Raw genomic sequence first — 23,302 nt, 5'->3', positions numbered from 1 at the left:
TGAATTACCCTTGTATTCTTATAATAAACCCAACTTAGTCATGATTACCTTTTGAAAGTGCTGTTGGATTGTTTGCTAATGTTTCATTAAAACTTTTTATTAATATTCATGAGATTGCTCTATAATTTTCTTTTTGGTACAATCTTTGTCAGGTTTTTGAATCAATGCTATTACATTCACTTTATAAAATGAATTTAGCAGTTTCTTTTTTCTTTTTTTTGGCACTTTGAGGTTCAAGATTCTTTTCCTAGTCTCCGCAATTGTTTAAGCAAGAATGGGATTATTTAATCTTAAAAGGTTTGGTAGAAATCCCCTTGAAACAATCTGGGCTTGATGCTTCCTTTGGTAAGGGGTACTTTTAACTATTTGTTTCTTCTATGGCAACTGGTTTGTTGTGACCTAAATTTTGGCAATTTGCATTTTTCTCAAAAGTTTTCGAATTTACTGTGTAAAATTGCTCAAAGTAGTCAATTTAAACAAATTTCCTGTTTTACTATTTCCCCCTTGTTATTTAAATTTTTGTATTTGTGCTTCCTCCTTTTTTTCTTAAATAGATTAGCTGGTAGTTTATCTCACTCAACTCCCCGCACTATCCACCACCAACTTGGATTTATTGCCTTTATTGTTTTGGTTTGCTACTAGTAATTATTTCTTGCTTTTATCGTTATTAATTCCTTCCTTCTGCTTTATTTTGCTTTTTACTCCAGGCGTTTAGTACTTGGTTAATTTTCACCTTTTCCTTTTACTGATAATTGCATTAATTAATAATAGCAGTAACTGTCTCTCAAAAATGATCAGTAAAAATTGATAATAAATTTCCTGTCATATTTGCATTTTTTTTTTTTTTTTTTTTGGTAAATATTAGGTTTTTATCTGTCTTGCGTCATGTCTTTCTGGTGTGCTTTCATTGTCTGTGAGGATATTGATCTATTTATTATTTCTCATCCTAACTTTGAATGGAGTTGGACTGTAATCCTGGCTCACTCACTTTTTTTTCCCCCTTAACTGAAACAAGTTTTTCTGTACTTTTAGGTGGGAGGAGTGGTTCTAGGATGACTTCACAGCCTTAGAGCTCCCATTTTCACAGTGATTTAAAAGAATATATATGTGTGTATATATATGAAAATATATATATATATAATGTCTCTGTATCTTGGCCTTTCTTCCCAATACTTATCTAGATATTTCTTTTGTCCTATTTTACCCATCCTGCCCATTTGAATTCTAATTCTAGAAGTTTGTCCTCAGTGCTGGGCTTTGTCTCATTAGCTTCAAGACGTACACAGCAAAAAACCCAGACTGCTCTAATGCAGTCATCAGACCTTATTATATTGCTTTAACATTCATCTGCAAATGGGATTCTGTAGTCACTTCCCAGTTTCAGTGTCTGTTCTTAGATTGGCCCACTGTACTTTGTAGTGAGAAACTGTGGGCAGTGTTGTAGTTCTCCAATTTGCAGAGCTGTCAGAAACCAGCTGCCTGCCTTCTACTTCCTCCCACAGATACTGAAACTATGTGGGTCAGTGGTTTGTCCTCACTTAGTTGTATTTTGAAGTTCATAGAGATACTTTGTCATCTAGTGTTGTAATAGTGTCTATAGTGTCCTAGTTGCTCTGTATTTTTATGGGGAGATTAGAAAACAACACTGTTATCATCATTTTCCCTGAGGTTAAACTGTTAAGACCTCTTTCTATTGTAGGAGAGGTTTTAATTACAAAAATAATTTTATGATCATTATAAAGAACCTGTAATTTGAAATTTGCTATATTCCAGGTACTATCCTAAGTGCTTTATCTGTATTATCTCATTTAATCCTAAACCCTGTGAGTTAGGTTTTACCTATTTTCCTTATTTTATCAATGGGAGAGTTAGGGTCCAAGATCATGCCACTGAACTGGCAAATCTGGGATTTAAACCCAGGTCATCTGATTCCAGAGCACCTCCTCATTAACTGTCTCTCAAAAATGATCAGGTCCAACAGTTTTCAAATTATATACCACTGTCAGCAAGATTTCTATATGAATTTAGATTAAATACAAATAACTATTTAAAGATCTAATAACACATATATATTATAGAGCAAATCTAAAAACACTGAATGATAAACAGGTTAAATTATGCCATATGATCTGACTAATCTTTATTAGTATGCAGATGCTCAAAACAAAGCTCCTCTTCCTACCTTCTAAAAAAAAAATACCACAAAATTAGGGGGCAGGAAGGAGACAATTAGGGAGTAGGAAAATAGAGCTTTTTGAGATTTCAGACTTCATATTTCCCCTCATTATATCACTCCTGTTAAGGAATAAAGTATATATGTGAAATATTGCTTATAATTTATTTAATCGATAAATACTTTTCTTGTAAATAACTATTTTGGAAAAGTTAGAAATAGTTTCTCTACAATTCACACTGGCCTGCTATTTTCTGGTCAATTAAGTTGCTATGGAATGTGAACATTTACTAGTCCATAAAGTTTCACAAGAAAGTCTCCCACAGGTATATCAATTAGAAGTATACTAAAATTTATAATCTTACGGTATTAAATTATAAGGAGTTAGAAGATATTTAGCCTTATGAAATACTTTTAGATTGGAATTTTCCTGTAACTTACATTTATGAATACAGTCATACAGTTACTACCTTTATTACCTTCTAACCTTTCTTAGTGATAAAGAAAAAACAATTTGGGCTTTTTATATAGTACTAAAGCCATTATATATATGCTACTTCAACTTCCAATGTCTAAGAGATGACTTAGTTTGAGATATGGATGTCTTAATCTGCCAGGATTTAAATAGTAGCAATTGGAATAACCCATAGAAGGATAACATCTGTTAGCAAGCTTAGTTTTTCCCCCCACCATCAGAAGATTTTTTTATTTCTAATTAAAAAAACATACAGTTGGCAAACTCAGGTTTAAAACTAAGCATGCCAATAATAAATGAATCATTTCTCCAAGTACATACTGTTTCCCTTGGGAAGGACTGTTATTTTACAACTTTTTTTTCTCTAATTTAGAAAAAAAGATAACATTTAAAATATTACAATGCCTAAACAGTGATACCAGTAATATAGTTTTTATATTGATGTTTGTATTTCAACATTTATTATCACCAAGACTAACTTAACCCAACTCCTTTAGTGAAGAGATTTCTTTCCCCATTTCAGTACTAGACTCATAGTTCTGAATGTCACTAAGCAAGTAATGGATATGAGTTATTGATTAATTACTAATGAAGAGTTTTTATATTATCTCCTTTATAATTAGCTAGTTCATAAACTTAAGAAAACAAAACAATGAACAAAAACAAAACCCTATTTCTTACCCTCTAAATGGTTACATTTGTCTTTCACTTACCTGAAAATATGAGAATAAAAATGACCATGTATAGAGTTGCACTACTGAATCTATTTGAATGGTTCTGTTTTTGTATTTTTCACTTATTTAATTTGAAAAAAATTAGAAAAGCATTAGTTTGAAATTAGAGCAGCTAACACACTGGGGGCAACGAATTAAAAAACTCAAAAGGCTAAAAATAAAAACACAAAGTATCTTTCCTTCTAGATAAAAAAGATTGTTTTCTTCCTAGAAAGCAAAAAAAGAAAAAGAAAGGCAACGAATCATTTGAGAATAAAATCAAACATAACTGGTATTCACCACAGCAATGTGTAAATAAATGACCCACATAGCACAAAACTTTCTCATTCCCAATCACATATAGTTAAGTTGCTTTTCCCTCAGTTACTTAATAGTTGTCTTCAAACAATCTCCTTTTAGAAAACTATCATATTAGTTAAACCTATTTATTCTTACTGTGAAGTTAATTTCATTTATATAGGCCACAAAGGTTTAATTGGCACACTTTACTTAAGAATAAGACAAAATAAGTCACTCTTCTTTAAAAAAAATTATGGTAATCTGTTTTCAAAGAATAATCCCAGATACTTAATTCATTAAAGGAAATTTTCCACCATCAGCAATGAGCTTTTTAAATGATCACTAAGTGTTCACCTGAAGATTATCAATGCTATATGAAGTGCAAACTTGTTTTGAAAATTCGTGTCAATTTTATAAGATACAATTTGCACTGAAGAGTTTTTAAAAAGATAACCTACACACATACAGTTAATTTGCCTCAAACAACTTCTTAGAAATACAGTATAAACATTTAAGAACCACGACAAAGTTGTGGTTCAAACTTCAACAAATATTTTCTCGAAACCCAGTACAAAGATTACTGGCTCAAGACCATATCCCAAAGTGACATCAGCAGGAGATTTGATTGTAAGACTCTACTTTTTAAAAAAAGAGCACACTTGGTTATACATGGCTTTTAACTTGAGCTACAGTTATGCTACAAATCCCCCCACCCTCCCAATCTACAGTCAGTCATGTGGAGATATGTACATTCTCTGAGCATTGTTTCGAGTCCTTGGTTTTCCAGCTTTGATGGAGATCTAGAAGGCGTTCAGAAGTCCGTGTGCTTACATTCAGAGCAGGATGAACTTTACAAATTCCACTTTCCTCCATTAGTGACAGGCCACAGATCCCAAAGTATGCATGCAAAGCATCTGAAAAGAAGGCATTTAAAACATCATAACAGGCATTCCTACTTGTACATTCTACAAAATACTTCAGCTACATATTTACCAGCCCATCACTCCATTAAAAGTTTATAGAGAAATGCTAATATAGTTTTTAAAATATTTGCTTTCTCAAAGTCTCAAACATCAATTTAAAAAAAACACAGATGATCAAAATAAAATATGTTATTCATGAAAATATCACTAACAAAGGAAAGCAGTTTCCAACTGAAGAGCTGATACTATCCATAACCTCTGTGATGAAAAGACAGGAGCAGCAGGCCTACGTAAGACTTCTCACTTGAGGGAGTTTCCCTTTTTGCTTACTACAGAACATGCAAATGAGTAGCTTCACTGCTGTATCATTAAATTTTTTTTCTTTAAAATGAAAACAAAACTCTGAATCTAAGTTGCAATACCCCTTGCTCCATGTTTTGCCTCTGAAAGTTCCTAAACCATAGGCAGTACTATCCTAACACTGTGTTAAATAAAAGGAGCTTACGTAAAAATAATCCATTCTGGAATGCTGTGCCATATTTAATCCTCCTATTTAGGGTAACGTCAGTCATTGTAAAAATATCTGATCTGACAATAAAAACAAACTCACATTCTATTTGGTTGAAATAATATGAGTGCTCATACCATGACAATTCTGCACTGGCTCACTAGTTTCCCATCTTTCAGGGGGCAGCAATCCTCTTCTATTAAAGTGGCCAATGAAATCACATGGTCATTCTTGCCTAGGAGTCTTATGTAGACTTCTGAAGAGATCAGAGCTTTGCAGTTATAGGAACACTACAAAGACAGTTTTGTACCAGTCAAAAATGTTTTTCTATTTTTGAATTGGTCAACATTTATGGCCTTAAGAGCTATTAAAGTTCAAAATAGGCTGGGTGTGGTGGCTCACACCTGTAATCCCAGTACTTTGGAGGCTGAGGAGGGTATATTGCTTGAGCCGCAGGAGTTTGATACCAGCCTAGGCAATATGGTGAAGCACCATCTCTATAAAGAAATACAAAAATTATCCAGGTATGGTGGTGTATGCCTGTAGTTCCGGATACTCGGGAGGCTGAAGTGGGAGGCTCACCTGAGCCTAGGGAGGTTGAGGCTGCAGTGAGGCATGACTATATCACTGCACTCCAGCCTGGGCAAAAGAATGAGACCCCGTCTCAAAACAACAAAAAGTTCAAAACATCTTACCACATCAAATTTTGTCAAAAGGGTTAAAGAAAAAGCTTTACTTACAAGAGTATCACTTATTTTTCAGAACAGAAATGACAAATAGTTGTGCTTACTCAATGCCATTGTGAAAACGTTATTTCACTAATAGAGGCCCATGTTGATCACCTTTTAGGCCTTTTCAGAAAATACTTAGGTTTCTTCTGGCTCACTTTCCTTTGACTTTCAGACTATAAAAAATAAATTTGATTTTGCCTGTAATATTACATCATTCCATATAATTATTCTAAAACTACAAAGGGTACAAAGCAACATTAAGCTGTTTTCTAGAAACCAGGAAACTTTTCTAGGAAAAATTACAACAGAAAATATACATCCATAATGACATAAAATAGAACTATGTAAAACTAAAATCTCTCTGGATAAAGTAACAAATAAAACTTATTTTTTTCTCAAAAAGATTTTTGTAACAGCCAATGAGATCAGAACTCAATTGTTTCAAGCCTCAAATTGCTTTTTTAAAAAACTCCTTATCTGTAGGTGGCAATGTATAAGCACTTTACAAGTGGAAATATGTTTACTCCATAATAAAGCACTTTAGATGCTGAAATATATGTATAATTCCATAACAAAAGGTCATTCTTTAGAAGTTTCTTTCATAAATGTATATAAAATCCTTTTGTGTCAAATTTGCTACTAAATTTACTAGAACCAAGAATAGGCTTAAAGAATCTCGTTAAAATGATTGTAAAGGGTTCTGGGACCAGATCTTTACACATAAATTCAATTTAGCAAAGACTTTCTATGCTTTCTAGTGCATACTCTGAAAACATTTAATGTATCTGTAAAAAGTAAGTAGAACATCCAAATATTTACACAAATGTTAAAGTTAGCAACTGATCTCTCCGGAAAAAGCCTCAAGAATTTTCTTTTAAAAAAGCTATTGCAAACACTGAATATATTTCAAGTATGTTTACATAAGAAATGTTTTCGGCCTGGTGCGGTGGCTCAAGCCTGTAATCCCAGCACTTTGGGAGGCCAAGACGGGCGGATCACGAGGTCAGGAGATCAAGACCATCCTGGCTAACATGGTGAAACCTCGTCTCTACTAAAGAATACAAAAAACTAGCCGGGCGAGGTGGCGGGCGCCTGTAGTCCCAGCTACTCGGGAGGCTGAGGCAGGAGAATGGCGTGAACCCGGGAGGCGGAGCTTGCAGTGAGCTGAGATCCGGCCACTGCACTCCAGCCTGGGCGACAGAGCAAGACTCCGTCTCAAAAAAAAAAAAAAAAAAGAAATGTTTTCTAAGAGATTGTCATTTCCCTATTTCCATTATTTGTTAAAACAGTACCCGCACTGATTGAAAAAATGGAATAAAGACCAAAATAATTCTCAGTTTTCTTGAGGCACTAGAGATATCAAAAATTTCAAAATATTATTTTTCTTGAGAAATTAACTTCTGAAAACACACTTTGGCTTACAACTTTGAAAGCAATGTACACTTTCTCTAAGAAGGCATGTTTTACTATGCATTGATTGATTGAGATAGTCTTGCTCTGTCGCCCAAGCTGGAATACTATGGCACGATCTTGGCTCACTGCAACCTCCGCCTCCCGGGTTCAAGCAATTCTCCTGCCTCAGCCTCCTGAGTAGGTGAGACTACAGATGCGCACCACCATGCCCGGCTAATTTTTTGTATTTTTAGTAGAGACAGGGTCTCACCATGTTGGCCAGGCTGGTCTCAAATTCCTGATCTCAAGTGATTCACCCGCATCAGCCTCCCAAAGTGCTGGGATTACAGGCTTGAGCCACCACACCTGGCCTTTTATTTTATTTTACTTCATTTTATTTCTTGAGATGTACTCCTGCTCTGTTGCCCAGGCTAGAGTGCAGTGGTGTGATCTTGGCTCACTGCAACCTCTGCCTCCCAGGTTCAGGCAATTCTTCTGCCCCAGCCTCCCGAGTAGCTGGGATTACAGGCACTCACCACCAGGCCTGGCTAATTATTGTATTTTTAGTAGAGGCAGTGTTTCATCACCCAGTGGCCAGGCTAGTCTCAAACTCCTGACCTCAAGTGATCCGCCCACCTTAGCCTCCCAAAGTGTTGGGATTACAGGAGTAAGCCAATGCACCTGGCCTAGGAAGCATGTTTTGTATGAAAATACAGGCAAGTAGGGGTGTACGGAAATATTCCTGCTCATTTCAAATACAAAAATATGATTTCATGAGCTCCTTATTTATATTCTGATTCAAGTACACATTCCAACTATAGCAGTTCTGTGATGGAAGATGAATGTTGATGAGGCACTTTCTAGGCTGGTAATAAAAACCACAACTCTATTGCAATACTGGCAAAAACAATCATTCCTTGTGTCTAGTTTCATATTTGTAACTAATTCTTTCCTTGTTTATCTAAAGTGTCAGTGTTTGAAATTATTTTAACACACTCTTAAATGGATTTTTATAGGGAAGCCGTATATACGGTCATTTTGCTGGAGGTGAAAACGTAAGTTGGCTGAGGTGTCGGCTACAAAATGATGCTGGAGGTAGGAGAGGAGCCAAATTTTGGGAGGGCCTTGAGTAACATGCCATTTATATTGTCTGAATCTGTTGAAATTTGGAGAACAAGAGTATGGGAAGTGAGAAACACATATTCAGGATTTGAAATATTTTATTTAATGATTTTTTTTTTTTGAGACAGAGTCTCACTCTGTCACATAGGCCGGAGGGCAGCAGTGCAGTCTGGGTTCCCTGGAACCTCTGCTTCCTGGGTTTAAGTGACTCTCCTGCCTCAGTCTCCAGCATAGCTGGGACATCAGGCACACATCACCACACCTGGTAATTTTTGTATTTGTAGTAGAGTCAGGGTTTCAACATGTTGAACAGGCTGGTCTTGAACTCGTGACCTCAAGTGATCCACCTGCCTCAACCTCCCAAAGTGTTGGAGTTACAGGCATGAGCCACTGCGCCCGGTCTATTTAATGACTTCTGAAAAGAGTAAGAACTGAGTCCCTTCAGGATTGGGAGTAATTTACTATACTTAGCTCAAGTCATGACTAATAATCCTAATGGCTTTGGATGGGCTAAATAATTCTCTTCTTTGGAAAGGACCCATTCAGACCATCTACGTTATTGCTGAAAATGAAATAAAACATTACTAAGTAAAATATTTGGGAAAAAATGCACACTATACCCATGCACCTTGACAATAAACTCTTTCCTTTATACTCCCCAATACCCTAAATCTATCCTAAGCTTACACAATATACCTTTTTAAAAATAATATCTAATGTAACTTTGCAACTGTGGATATATTTTCTATCATACGCCTTTTCTGATAAAGATGTTTGAAGATCTATTCAGGAAATAAAGGTTGTTCTGGATTCACAAAGAAAATAATTACCTGGATGACTGTCTGGCCACTTGGCAAATCCCCCTACGAGGCGATCTTGAGTTGATAAGATGTAATTTCTATTTTTCTCAAAGTTAGTGTATTGGAAAATTTTTAGAAGCTGAAATGACATGACAAAACTCTTATCAACCTTTGGCTCAAATTTCAGATATCTGTCATTTAGATATGCTTTTCTTTAGCTAAGGTGCTCAGACCAACTCTATGGGGCCTTGAGCACTTGAAATGAGTCAATCACATTATCTTTTTTATTTTCTTATCAAATCTACTCTCCTTTTCTTGACCCTCTATTTCCTTCTTCTGAATCAGGCCAACTGCACCCTTTGAAGCACATTAAGCTAAATTCAAAAGACAACTCCAATCCACTCAACATAATCAGTCATTTTAAAAAGTAAATTTTATCTACCCATATTTTAACTCTTATGATAAGCTCTTTAGCTATTAGTTATAAATTAGTAGTAACTGGAACTAAAAATATTTTTTTAAAAAAGAGCAAACAGAAATTACTAACCAGATGCTAGAGACAGTTTTGAAAATAGTAAAAAAGTATAGCTCTTTAATTAGGAAAGAAAAAGGAAGACAAAAATGATTGCGACATAAAAAACTATAGAGTTTTTAATGATTTAGGACATGTACTTAGTTTTTCTCTCAAGAACCCATAAAAGTAAGATACAAATAAATAAATAACACTGTGAAGTTCAAGATGCGGTGTGCAGTAGGTAAGAGGGATCAAGAAATTTCTGAAGATACAAAGCAATTTAATATATGTCAATGAACCAGAGAGCCACAGCTTTTAGTGACTGATGAAGAAGCATTATTTCTCAAAAAGAAAAGCTAAACTCCTAAGAAAGTTATGGTACAAACAAGAAACAAACTTATTCATTTACATTCATTTAATTAATAGACTATAAGGAAAAAGGCTTTTTTGAATCTTGATGTTAGGAACATTTTCCATCAGGGGCACACTGGTCATTAAATAAAGATGAAAAAAGGATAATATTAACACTGCGCTTGGCTTAGCAATAAACAGTATTTGCACTATCACACTAAGTGTTGGTTACTGGTTTCCAAATTTGAGAACCAACCTATAGGCAAAGCCTGAAAGATGTGATTATCAACACTGAACAAAAATATGAATGTTTCCTAACTTGACATTATAAAAACAAAGGTAACCTTATATAGCATTGGAAGGTAGAAGATGAGGAAAAGATTCAGAACTAAACGTAACAGGTAACAATTTGTTGGAAAAGTGAGAGGCTAAATCTTAATTTCTCTTATTTGGGAATCATCAATAACGTCTAAAGGTGATAAGAAGTTAGTCTGTGATTTAAAGTTATGTAAATGTCCACAAGAATTAAAACATTTCCAAAAAGTTTAAAAGTGGTTGCTTTCAGAAAGCTGTCAGACTACTGACGTCAAATAAAAAAGACTTGGGACAAGTTGAAAGGGTTCCTGTAGAATAAAGATGGGACAATTTAAGCATAAAATATATATATATTTTAGTCATATATGACTAATATATATTATATATGAGTAAAAAATGTTAAAATCTATGTATTCACAATGAGTCTCAAAAAAAAAAAAAAAAAAAAAAAAAAAAAAAAAGAAACAAACCAAAAAAACCCCAAACTCTAAAATCTAATATTTCATTGGAAAGGCTGAGGGGATGGTAGGGAACCAACTCATTTTGTTGAACACTATTAAGGGAAAGAATTTGGTATTTATCTGTCCTTCTCTGTACAAAGTATATCTCAGGGGAAGGTAAAATAATTCTTCTTTAAAAAACAATGCTAGTTAATAAATTGAGAAGGAATGAAAGAATACCACTGTTTTATAACCTCTTAATGCCACAACTGATTTAAGCAATGATCCTTAATGCCTGTTAAAACTATTCTATAAAAAGTTGATAGTTTCTATAGACTAGCAATGAACAATCCAAAAGGAAATTAAGAAAGCAATTTCATTTACAACAGCATCTAAAATGATTCAATACTGAGAATTAAATCTTAATAAAAAAGTGAAAGATTTGTATGTTGAAAACTACAAAACATTGCTGAAAGAAACTGAAGACCACCTGTATAAATGGAAAAGCATCCGGTGCTCATGGATAGGAACACTCAACAGTGTCAAAATATCACCATTACCCAAAGTGATCTACAGATTCAATGCAATTCCCATCTACAGTAATAAAAACAGTATAGTACTGGTACAAAGACAGCCATACAGAACAACGGAATAAAACAGGAAGTCCAGAAACAAACCTCACATATATATAGTCAACTGACTTTTGACAAGGGTGCCAAAACCATTTAATGGAAAAGGGCAGTCATTTCAACAAATGGTGCTAGGAAAATTAGATATCCACGTGTCAAAGAATGAGGTTGGATCTTACCTTACATTACATACAATAATTAACTCAAAACTGATGAAAGGCCCGACATTAAGGCCTAAAACCATAAAACTATTAGAAGAAAATACTGGGGAAAATCTTTATACAGTGGATTCAGCAATAATTTTATGGACATGACACCAACAACACAAGCAATAAAAGAAAAATTTAGATAAAATTGGACTGCATCAAAAAACTTTTGTACATTAAAGGACACCATCAACAGAGTAAAAAGGCAACTCAAGAAATGAGAAAACATTTGTAAATCATATATCTGAGAAGGGATTAATATCCAGAATATATGAAGAACACCCACAACCTTATAACAACAAAAGGAAACCAGATTTAAAAATAGGCAAAGGGCTTGAATAGAAATTTCTCCCAAGAAGATATACAAACGACCAATAAGTACATAAAAAGACACTCATTATCAGTAGAAAAACACAAATCAAAACCACAATGAAATGACACTTGAAACCCATTAGGATGGCTATTTTATATATAAAACAAAAGAAAAAACAAATGTTGGTGAGGACATAGAGAAATCAGGACTCTCATACATTGCTAGAGGGAACATAAAATGTTGTAGATGCTGTGGAAAAGTTTGGCATTTCCTCAAAAAGTTAAATGAAGAACTACCATATGACCCAGAAATTCCACTCCTATATACATATAGTACCCCTCAAAAATGAAAGCAGGGACTTGAAAATATATTTATACACCCATGTTTTTAGCAGTATTATCTGCAATGGCCAAAAGGTGAAAACAACTCAAGTGATCATCAACAGATAAATGAAGAAGGAAAATGTGATATTTATATACAATGGAATATTATTATTCAGCCACTAAAAAAATGAAATTTTGACATATGCCATGTCATAAATAAATCCTGAAACCATTATGCTAAGTGAAATAAGCCAGAAACAGAAGGACAAATATTGTATGATTTCACCTATATGAGGTACCTAGAATAGACAAATTCACAGTGACAGAGAGTAGAGTAGAGGTTACCAGGCTGAGGGGAAAGAAGAATAGGGAATTATTGTTTAATGTGTACAGGATTTATGGTGGTTAAAATGAAAAAGTTTTGCATGGTAGTGACGATTACACAACATTGTAAATTGAATTAATACTAGTGAATTGCAAACTTACAAATGTTTAAAGTGATAAGTATAATGTGCTATGAATATTTTCAACTCTGGAGCTCTAATTAAAAGGAGAGAGAATTGGATATTACATGCCTCTTGGTGTGATACAATAGGAAATATATGTGATACAATAGGAAATCACTGGATATTTAATGATAATAAGCAATTATGGCTAATTGTTTAGATGTGATGTCACTAAGGCTCTGGTTTTTTTAAAAAAGTTATTTTCATTTAGAGATTACATTTAAAAATTTCCAGAAAATATAAAAAATGCTATCTGGGGTCTGCTTTAAAATAATTCAGTGAATAGAAGGGAATTAGTTAGAGTATAGATGAAGAAAGGATAGCTTTGGGTTGATAATTGTTGAGATGGTTGATGGACACATGGGTGTTCATTACACCATTCTCCCTGCTTTTGCATATGCTTGAAATTTCCCACAGTCAAAAAAAAATTGAAATGATGAACCTGAGAAATGGTACTACAAGTGAGGAGAGACAGGGAGACTACTGTCATCATTTTAAATCATTCTTTTCCCAATGTTTTTCAAACTTATACATAAAATTTAAGAGAAAAAATTAGGATATCATAGAGTAGATAAACATGGACTCCTCTAACAGATTCCTGTTAAATTGCAGAATATCAGAACAAGGTGACAATTCTTTTTTTTTTTTTTTGAGACGGCGTCTTGCTCTGTCACCCAGGCTGGAGTGCAGTGGCCGGATCTCAGCTCACTGCAAGCTCCGCCTCCCGGGTTCCCGCCATTCTCCTGCCTCAGCCTCCCGAGTAGCTGGGACTACAGGCGCCGCCACCTCGCCCGGCTCGTTTTTTGTATTTTTAGTAGAGACGGGGTTTCACCGTGTTAGCCAGGATGGTCTCGATCTCCTGACCTTGTGATCTGCCCATCTCGGCCTCCCAAAGTGCTGGGATTACAGGCTTGAGCCACCGCGCCCAGCAACAATTCTTAAAGATGAAAAGGCAACTTTAAAATAGAGAAAACTTGTATGTATTTAGTGAATAAGTAACCTTACAGAATTAGGTATATTAAAAGGTAGTAGAGATGGGAAAAAATGTGCTGGCATGTCAATTGATGAGTTTCAGAAGGTTTAAACAAATAAATAATAAAAAAAGTCCTTACATGGTTTTTGAAGAAATGACCCATGGTTTGTCTTTTCAGATTAACACCTTCCCATAAAACCTTTGCTGGCATCATTTTCAGACAGATTCCTGATTTACATGAACTAGTCAGTTCCAGTTACAAGTTTTTTATTACCTTACATCTACAAGAAAGTAAGTATTTAATATGTTCTATGTAAGGTTTAAGTAGGCATAAAACTCAAGTTCTGAGTTACCTGAGTTTTCTAAGAATGAAAATTTTCAAGCAGCACAAGAGATCATTGAATTCTATGGAAAAACCATAGAAAGACCAGCTTTGGCAGAGCAAAAGAGAAAATCCAGTACCCTAAACCTAACAATATTTAATACACATTACAAAGACCAAAACTTTTTAGCACAATTTATATGAACACAGAATATAGGTTTCTCATTTTTTATTATTTCTCTTACCTTTAGAGTTGCTCCCACCCAAAAAGAATAACAGGTGTCTACAGGCTTATTAGGTCTTCCATGATAACCATTTTGTTGCCTCATTATACACCACCTCTTTATTCTGTTCAACTCTTTTTCTGAAAAAACTTCTTCTAGTTTACCCATCAGACATAGTGAGGCAATGCCACAAAAAGTAGATCCTCCTGTTAATCAAAACCACACAATGTTTAAAACTTCAAATTAGATGCTTATGAAAATAGTACAAAATGTTTGAGGGGAAAAAGTGGCCACATAATTCTAGAAAATAGTGAAATAAAATTTAAATTTAAAAGATGAGATTTTAAAATAACCACTATACACAAGTCTTCAATATTTGATAAAACAGAGAATAATATAAAGCTGTAAGAAACATTTTACTTAGGAAAAAAGACTTGGAACAAGATTAAGGGACTTGTTTAAAATTACACGGTTAATGGTAGATTTGGAACTAAAATCTGGGACTAGTAACTCCCTGTCCAGAACCCAATCACCTGAGACTGATTTTTAAGTCCCTTAAAGACAGTATATTGCTGATGAATTGAGGTTCCATCAGCCCTAAGCTACAGACAAGTTTTCACACATAACGTAAACAAGTTACAAGCTGATATACAGATATTACAACTAGTCAGCTAAGAATTTTAAGGAAGTAGTTTACAGTCCCACCAACAGTGTAAAAGTGTTCCTATTTACTAGTTCAACCATTGTGGACGACAGTGTGGTGATTTCTCAAGGATCTAGAACTAGATGTACCATTTGACCCAGCCATCCCATTACTGGGCATATACCCAAAGGATTATAAATCATGCTACTACAAAGACACATGCACACGTATGTTTATTGCGGCACTATTCACAATGGCAAAGACTTGGAATCAACCCAAATGTCCATCAGTGACAGACTGGATTAAGAAAATGTGGCACATATACACCATGGAATACTATGCAGCCATAAGAAAGGATGAGTTTGCGTCCTTTGTAGGGACATGGATGCAGCTGGAAACCATCATTCTCAGCAAACTATCGCAAGAACAGAAAACCAAACACCGCATGTTCTCACTCATAGGTGGGAACTGAACAATGAGAACACTTGGACTCGGGGTGGGGAACATCACACACTGGGTCCTGTCGTGGGGTGGAGGGGTGGGGGAGGGCAGCATTAGGAGAAATACCTAATGTAAATGACGCGGTAATGGGTGCAGCACACCAACATGGCACATGTATACAAATGTAACAAACCTGCACGTTGTGCACATGAACCCTAGAACTTACATTAAAAAAAAAAAAAAAAAAGAATTTTAAGGAAGAAAAGAATGGTGGGGGATGGGGGTGGTAGGAAAGAGAGAAACCAAACATGAAAGCAGATGCACAGCATTACTTCGAAACGTATCCACACCCACAGCGTAGGCTGAATAACGCCTCCCCAATATTTAAGTCCTAATCCCTGGAACCTGTGAATGTTACTTTATATGGAGAAAGAGGCTTTGCAAATGTGATTAAGTTAAATGATCTTGAAATGGGGAGATTATTTGGTATTATCTAGGTGGGCCCTAATTGTACTCCCAAGAGTCATTACAAGAGGAGAGAAGGAGATTAGACTAACAGAGAGGTGGCAGTGGGTACCTCTGCCAGGTGGCAATGCAACTACGGTGCCAGCGATTTGAGTGTTGTAGCCAAAGGCAAGGAATGCCGGCAGCCACTAGAAGCTGGGAAGAATCAAAGGACAGATTCTTTCCTGGAGCCGCTGCTGGCGAAAGAAGCCAGCCCTGTTGACATCTTGATTTTAGCCCTGTAATTCTCGGCTCAGGCTTAGACACAGATGTATAGCTCTGGCCAGAAGTGGAGAGAATAAATTTGTGTTGCTTTATGCCCCTATATTTGTGCCAAAATGTTACAGCAGCGACAGAAAACTAATTAATACACTCACAAAGGTACTTTCCTCAGGAAATGAAAAGTCAGTATTTTTCCATATAAGAAAAGAAACAACACTTTTTGCTGGCACTATTTGTTGTCAATTCCAAACAATTTGAAAATACCTATACTTGCAATTTATTGACTTCACCTAGTGATTTTTATTAATTTTAGCAATTTAAATGTCTCGTTCCTAATATATCTCATGCCTTAACTATCCTTTTGGTGTTACAAATCTTGAATGTATTCTCTGGCAAAGGAAAGGTGAGCATTCCCTCTAGAAAACTCAAGGTAGCTATCATATTAGAAGTGTTGGCCGGGCGCGGTGGCTCAAGCCTGTAATCCCAGCACTTTGGGAGGCCGAGACGGGTGGATCAGGAGGTCGGGAGATCGAGACCATCCTGGCTAACACGGTGAAACCCCGTCTCTACTAAAAATACAAAAAACTAGCCGGGCGAGGTGGCGGGGGGCCTGTGGTCCCAGCTACTCCGGAGACTGAGGCAGGAGAATGGCGTAAACCTGGGAGGCGGAGCTTGCAGTGAGTTGAGATCCGGCCACTGCACTCCAGCCTGGGCGACAGAGCGAGACTCCATCTCAAAAAAAAAAAAAAAAAAAGAAGTGTTACTGTCAGCTAGGAACTATTTAATCTTCAGAATTAGCTGGGACATCTATGTTAGTCTTGAGTGAATCAAAAGAAAAGCTAAAAAAATTTATTACAATCTTTTAAAATAATTTCTATTAAGCAACTATTAATCTTATTTCCTTTTCAAATGATTCATTAGTTTCAATTTTTCTTTCAGAACCAAGTCACGACTTCAAGTGTTATTACATCATTAAATATAAAGTCTCTAATAGACAGTAAGTAACCTTTAAAACTCCTGAAAAGTAAAAAGAGGCAATTAAGAATTACTCTCCAAGCTACCTATTAGGACTACTTAATGGAAGCTGGCACAACTCAAAGAAAAAACACTCTTTACTTTGTCCAAACTAACGGATTTTGAAAATAGTAACTACAGAAGTTAAGTTTGGACTCTGGGTTGCCAGAAACATTGACAAAGTCTAAGATTAAACGAACATTCATTTACCAACAAGTAAGCCTGTTGCTCCTAAAGTTTCTTGTTTTACACAAATCTCTAAAAAACTAGTTATAAAACCCTGTATAAAAACTAGTATGTTAGGCTGGGCACGGTGGCTCATGCCTGTAATCCCACCACTTTGGGAGGCCAAAGTGAGAGAACTACTTGAGCTCAGGAGTTCAAGACCAGCCTGGGCAATACAAGGAGACCCTGTCGCTACAAAAAAATATTTAAAAAATTGGTCAGGCGTGGTGGTGTTCACCTGTGGTCCTAGCAACTTGGAAGGTGGCAGTAGGAGGATCGCTTGACTGCACCCCAGCCTGGGCGACAGAGTGAGATTATGTCTAAAAAAAAAAAAAAAAAAAAGAAAGTAGTAGTACGTTAGAAGAGTGTTAAAGCAGACATAAAAACAGGAAGAAAAGAGAAGTGACATCTTGATAATAAGTAGATTACAAAATACTATTTAAAAACAGGCACAAGAACTAAAATGGAGTATCTTTTTGGGGCTAAATGTCATTAGATCAATGATTTGTACACACTTCAAAATACTTCAAGCATATTATATCATTATATTAAAAGTACAATACTAGAATTGTTCTTTATTATAATGATTTGAGTTCATCAAGAAAAGGTGAAACTGTGTTCATTAGGCCTTAGTTGAAGACACAGTATGAACAAAACTTTAAGGATAATAGTAAGAATATTGAGGCAAATACAAATAAAAGAATAAGAAAGATTTTCATCTGAAATGGTTAAAAGTTTGCCACCTACGTGATGTGCTTCAGTTACATGGAGAATTAGCATATGCAGAATACCTCAGTCATAAAACATCACAGATGGAAGGTAGAGACTCTCTCTTAACCTACCCCAATTCTACCAAGTGCAGGGTAAAGGAGGTGTTCCTGATTTCAGCTCTGTTATGTCATGATCTACTTATATTTTAACAGTGTAACAGTTGTAACTTATTTTGCTCCCACAGGTTTTCCAGTTCAGTTTTAGACATTCTCCTAGCACTTGCATACACTAAGTTATCAGAAAGAATCCATGTCCTCTGAAACTTAAGGTAGTCAACAATCATATAGCTAAAGTAGAAAATTAAATAAACAGGCACATAAATAAGCACATCATTTCACAATTAAACACCATATTAAAAAGGTGAAGTAATTTTTTTTTTTTTTTTTTTTGAGACAGGCTGGAGTGCAGTGGCGTGATCTCAGCTCACTGCAACCTCCGCCTCCTGGGTTCAAGCGATTCTTGTGCCTCTGCCTCCCAAGTAGCTAGGATTACAGGTGTGTGCCACCACGTTTGGCTAATTTTTTTTGTATTTTTAGCAGAGATGGGGTTTCACCATGCTGGCCAGGCTGGTCCGGAACTCCTGATCTCAAGTGATCCACACACATTGGCCTCCCAAAGTGCTGGGATTACAGGCAGAGCCACCATACCTGGCCAAGTGAAGTAAATTCAAGGGCGTTGAATATTTAGATTTAACATTTATCTTTATATAATTAAGAAGTAGAGATATTTTAAAAGAATCATGGAACCAAATTAATTTATCTGAACTTCTGCACTATGAATCCTCAGTTGGTGGTGGGGGGGGGGGGGGGGCAGTGAGAATAGTTTTATCTCTAACAAAGCAGGAAAATTCAATTCTTCCAAAACAAAAAGAACATTTTACCCTAAAACTGTACAAGACGAGCATCCCTAATCCAACATTCTGAAATTTGAAATGCTCCCAAATCTGAAACTTTTTGAGCGCCCGCATGACACTCAAAGGAAATGTTCACTGGAACATTTCAAATTTCTGGTTTCTAGATTAGGGAAGCTTAATTGGTAAGTATAATGCAAATATTCCATAATCCAAAACACTACTGGACTCAAGTATTTTGGATAAGGGATACTCAACATGTACTATCTTAAGGGAATCATGGGGATAAAGAGATCACTACATTTGATGATCATGGCCTAAAAGGATAAAATATGTCTGTTTAATTTTCAAGAAAAATGGGCTCCAAGCTAAGCAACAGCTGGAGAACAGTAGTTGAATTAAAATATATATATAATATATATTAAATAATATTTAAATTGGGGAATGAGAAAGGCACATGAAGAAACTAAATTAATAACAAACTGTAACAGAAGTACACCTTCCAAATTCAACTTTCCAAGCAAGAGATGCAAAGTGGAATACAGAATAACTAATTCATCAAACAGTGCAGTGTACAAGGGCATATGGAATAAGACATGAATGACCAGCTTACAATCCAGCAAAGATAAACAGAGGTAAGTACCATAAAAATGGCATGAATGAAGTATTATGGGAATACAGAAAAGGGAAATACTGCTTAGAACTAAGGGGGACAAAAGATGATGAAATGTTTTACAGAGAAGGTGACACTGGAAGCCCTGAAACCAGGTATAGAAAGATAGATTAAACTCTGACGGTTATGAAAAGAGAAACAAGCAGAAGCAGGTGGAAAGGAAGCATTTCAAGTAAAGGAAAAGGAATATTAGCAACGTCCAGAGGTGAAAAGCCACGTATAAATGTTTGGAGAGTATGTTTTCTTACAACCTAGAGTGCATAGAAGGGGTCACTCAGATGTGGGTCTACAAAGTTAGACTGAAATCAGATTACAGACAAAGAAACTAAGGGACTTAAATGCAGGCAGGATGAGATTACTGAGCAAGCACAGGGTTTTAAAGTGGGTTATTACACTTACCTGATATGTGAGCCTACTAAGCAAGTGACTTCTCTGAGTGAAATAACAGTAATTATTGTGGTTTTGTACTGTGTCAACTTGGCTAAGCTAGAATTCTGTTTCCCAGGATCCACTTCCCTGTATGGTCAAAAGTTAGAGAAATCTGTGTGAGACTTGTAAGGTGGAAGGTAAGTAGCACTCATTCCCCTGGTTATGGTCAGAGGAGATAAGCAACAAAGGCAGTGGTGCTAAGTCCAGCTTGCCCTTATTCTGCTATAAAGTTGGCATCCAGATTCTTCTTACTCTTACTGTGGTTACGTTAGGCCCACATACTGTGAAGGAGCACCAGCCCTTCACAGACTTATCCACAATCTGGCAGGTGACTTGTCTGGCTTTCTAGACTTCCCTGTATGGCCTGAGCTGTCCCCCCGTGCCACTGCTTCAGGAGCCTTGTTAATGAGCTTCCCTGACCCTCCAACTACGCCTTTTATCTTCTTCCACAATTGTGTATAAAATATTTCTATTACAGCCTTTATTCTTTAGTACTCATAGTGGTTTTACTTCTCTGAGTTCTAAAACAAAAATGTCTGTTCTCAGAGGGTTGATAAGAGGATTCAATGAGACTGTATGTAAAGTATCAGATGGTAGTGGGCACACAGCAGCTGGTTAATAAATACATTATTTTCCTCTTAGTCTGTAGATCAGGGATTATAAATTGGTAATTTATGGACGACAACTGGTGTAACTGGCAAATTAAAAACAAAAATAGAAAAGGAGATTAAAATTAAACTCAAAATTCTGGATTGCTGGATTCCCCCAGGCCAAAAAAAAATTTTAAAAAAATCAATAAATCTACGTTAGTTCTGAATAGCAACAACAGGCTGAAGAGGAGAATGATGGTTTTAAAAATATGCAGTTTGAGATACTGAAGTCATATTGAGAAAGATGCCTGGCAAGCAAATGGAAAGGGGGCTGTGCAGCACAGAAGCAACAGCACAGGTCGGGAAACACAGTTTTGGGTGCCATCAACACGGAGATAATGAATAAAGAACCATCTGTTAGTTTGTTCGACTATGTGCCAAGCATGTTACAGATGCAGAGGACACATCAGTGTGTAACACAGGCAAAAATCTCTGTTCTCATGAGGTTTAAGTGAGAAGCAGCAGACAAAAAACAAATAGATAAAACATAGGTCATTTATAAAACAATACACGATATGAAGAAAAATAAATCTAGTAAGGAGGTTAGAGAATGGGATGTATATGTATAGTTAGTTCAGAATTCTGTTATAAATATTGCAGGTGTATCTGGGTGGTTTGCAATTTTAAATCAGGAGCTTGAACCAAGATCTGAAGGATGTGAAAGAAAACCAGGTGTATGCTGGGGGTGGAGGATGATGGAGGAAGATTCTACATACAATGAACAGCACATACAAAAGCCTTGAGATTTAGGAAGAACTATCAAAAGAAAAGAAGGCTGAACTGAGGTAAAGAAATGAGAGGAAGAAACAAAGATGGTGAAGGAACCAGAATTAATTCATGAGGAAGTAGGACAAGTGGAATGTGATGTTTTAAGAAAGAAGGGGGGAGGTTAATAGCTCAAATGCTTCAATAAATATAAGATGAGGAATGAGAAAAAGATATTGGATTTGAAATACAGATCACTCATGACTTTCAAAGACAAACTTCCTAAGTTCCTGAAGGCTTACACAGAGAATTACAGAACAAGTCATTTGTGAAGAAAGGTGAATAGTACATTTGGACCACTTTTCCAAAGACAGTAACAGTAAAAAAGAAAAAGAGAAAACACAGTGACTTGATGGGCTGGCCACATTGCAGGACTTTTTAGAAAGACATTTCACTTGCTAGTATCCATAGTGATGAGAGGGGGAAAGAAAACTAAACCAAAATCCTTGAGGGTAGCACTTCCCAGCCTATCTAACTTCATAGCACACAAAGAAAATGAAAATATTTGGTATTTGTAGGCCACACTGTAATGCTGAGGAGGATGCTCCTGGCCAGAGACAACCTTATCAGGGACTCCAGATACCCAGGTGCTGCTTGGTTGTTCCAAAGGCCGAAGGGGCTCTATTTTGGTATAATAACTATTTAAGATATACAAATACACTGTGACACTCTGATTAAAAGACCTTCCTCTAAGGCTTCAGGCCTCAAATCTACCAAGCCAAAGTTACAGATAGAGGGAAGATACAAGCTTTGGGGCATGAACTATAGTCCATCACTAATGATCCTAATGGGTACAGCCTACTCAAGTCACACCAATTCAAAATCATGACTTGTATAACTCAGGAAGATTTTTTTCTGACAGGACTCACTAGACAGTGTCATGTTTGGGAAGCCCCTCTGTTTCATATTCCAGAGAATATAATCCCAATGTCTTGGAAAGAATATCAACTGTATCACAGGTGAGGTGACTCCTCAGCCAGAGTGTACATTAATACCACCTACAGTAGTAAACACCAGATCCTGTCTTCTCAGAAATTCTTAGAGCCACCCGATTTCCTCTTTGTACAACTATAACTATATCCCTCTTGATCATGTGGCGACGACTAGTAACATAATTGTTACTGCCAGCTCCTCCCACCCTCCATCTCATAGACTCAGGCACATACAAAAACTACGGTGCCATAATTATAGTATGGCTTCAGGACAGTGTTCTCTATACCCCTTAGAGACACATAGTCTACGACTACCTAAATTTAAGGAGGGAGTGAAGACGTGAGAAGGGGAGGAAATACTTGATAGGACAAAATCCCAGAGTATATATAAGGCTATGGGGTTAAGGAATATTTGTTAGAAATATCTTTTTATACAGGTTTTATGATTTACAAATCACTTTTCCCCATATCTCTTATAATCCTAACAACAATCCTAAAGAAAGATGCAATCTTTTCTACTCTGTTGATGAGGAAACGCTTAGAGAAATTAAGTGAGGAGCCCAGGTCACTCAGTTGGTGTCAGGGCTGAGACCAGAACACTGATCTGTTCTTTCTGCTCCATTATGCTAGCAAAGGGATAGAGATAACAAATAATCACACAGAAAACTGTTGTGATGAGGAGGAAACTGAAATTCACTCAGAGAGGCTCCACGACCTGGCCTCTTCCTTTTTAGAAAAGAAGAATGGAAGCTTATTTATTTCCAAATGGAAATTTCAACTTGAGAGAACTCAGGCTATTGATGTGCTGACAAACTTAGTGACTATCACATTATTCTAGTTCTTCCAAAAGTGGAAAAAAACACGAAAGAAAAGACTGTATTAATGTTTGCACTGAATATAAGCTACGCAGCAAAATGTTTTATGATTATG

At 36.1% G+C, this 23,302-nt stretch overlaps 1 protein-coding gene across 2 annotated transcripts in view; it reads right to left on the bottom strand.

Annotated features, from left to right (window-relative positions):
* Nucleotides 1–361: 361 nt before the first annotated feature.
* Nucleotides 362–23,302, bottom strand: part of PGGT1B (protein geranylgeranyltransferase type I subunit beta) — a 55,880-nt gene continuing 32,939 nt past the window's right edge. Inside the window, exons 7-10 of one of the 2 annotated variants that reach the window (XR_002727804.1) lie at nt 14,275–14,459; nt 9,168–9,276; nt 5,883–5,996; nt 4,464–4,575 (exon numbers count right to left, since the gene is read on the bottom strand). Coding sequence is in view for 1 of the 2 variants with exons in the window: in XM_023197623.3 (XP_023053391.1) it covers nt 4,394–4,575; nt 9,168–9,276; nt 14,275–14,459 (476 nt within the window). In the remaining variant the exon portion in view is untranslated. Of the gene's footprint in view, nt 4,576–5,882; nt 5,997–9,167; nt 9,277–14,274; nt 14,460–23,302 lie in introns of both variants that reach the window. The other variant, XM_023197623.3, reaches the window with a different exon arrangement.

The sequence above is a fragment of the Piliocolobus tephrosceles genome, chromosome 4 (assembly GCF_002776525.5).
Source record: "Piliocolobus tephrosceles isolate RC106 chromosome 4, ASM277652v3, whole genome shotgun sequence".
NCBI lineage: Eukaryota > Metazoa > Chordata > Mammalia > Primates > Cercopithecidae > Piliocolobus > Piliocolobus tephrosceles.
Note: the sequence above shows the minus strand (reverse complement) of the source record. Positions and strands in the feature narration are given on the sequence as shown.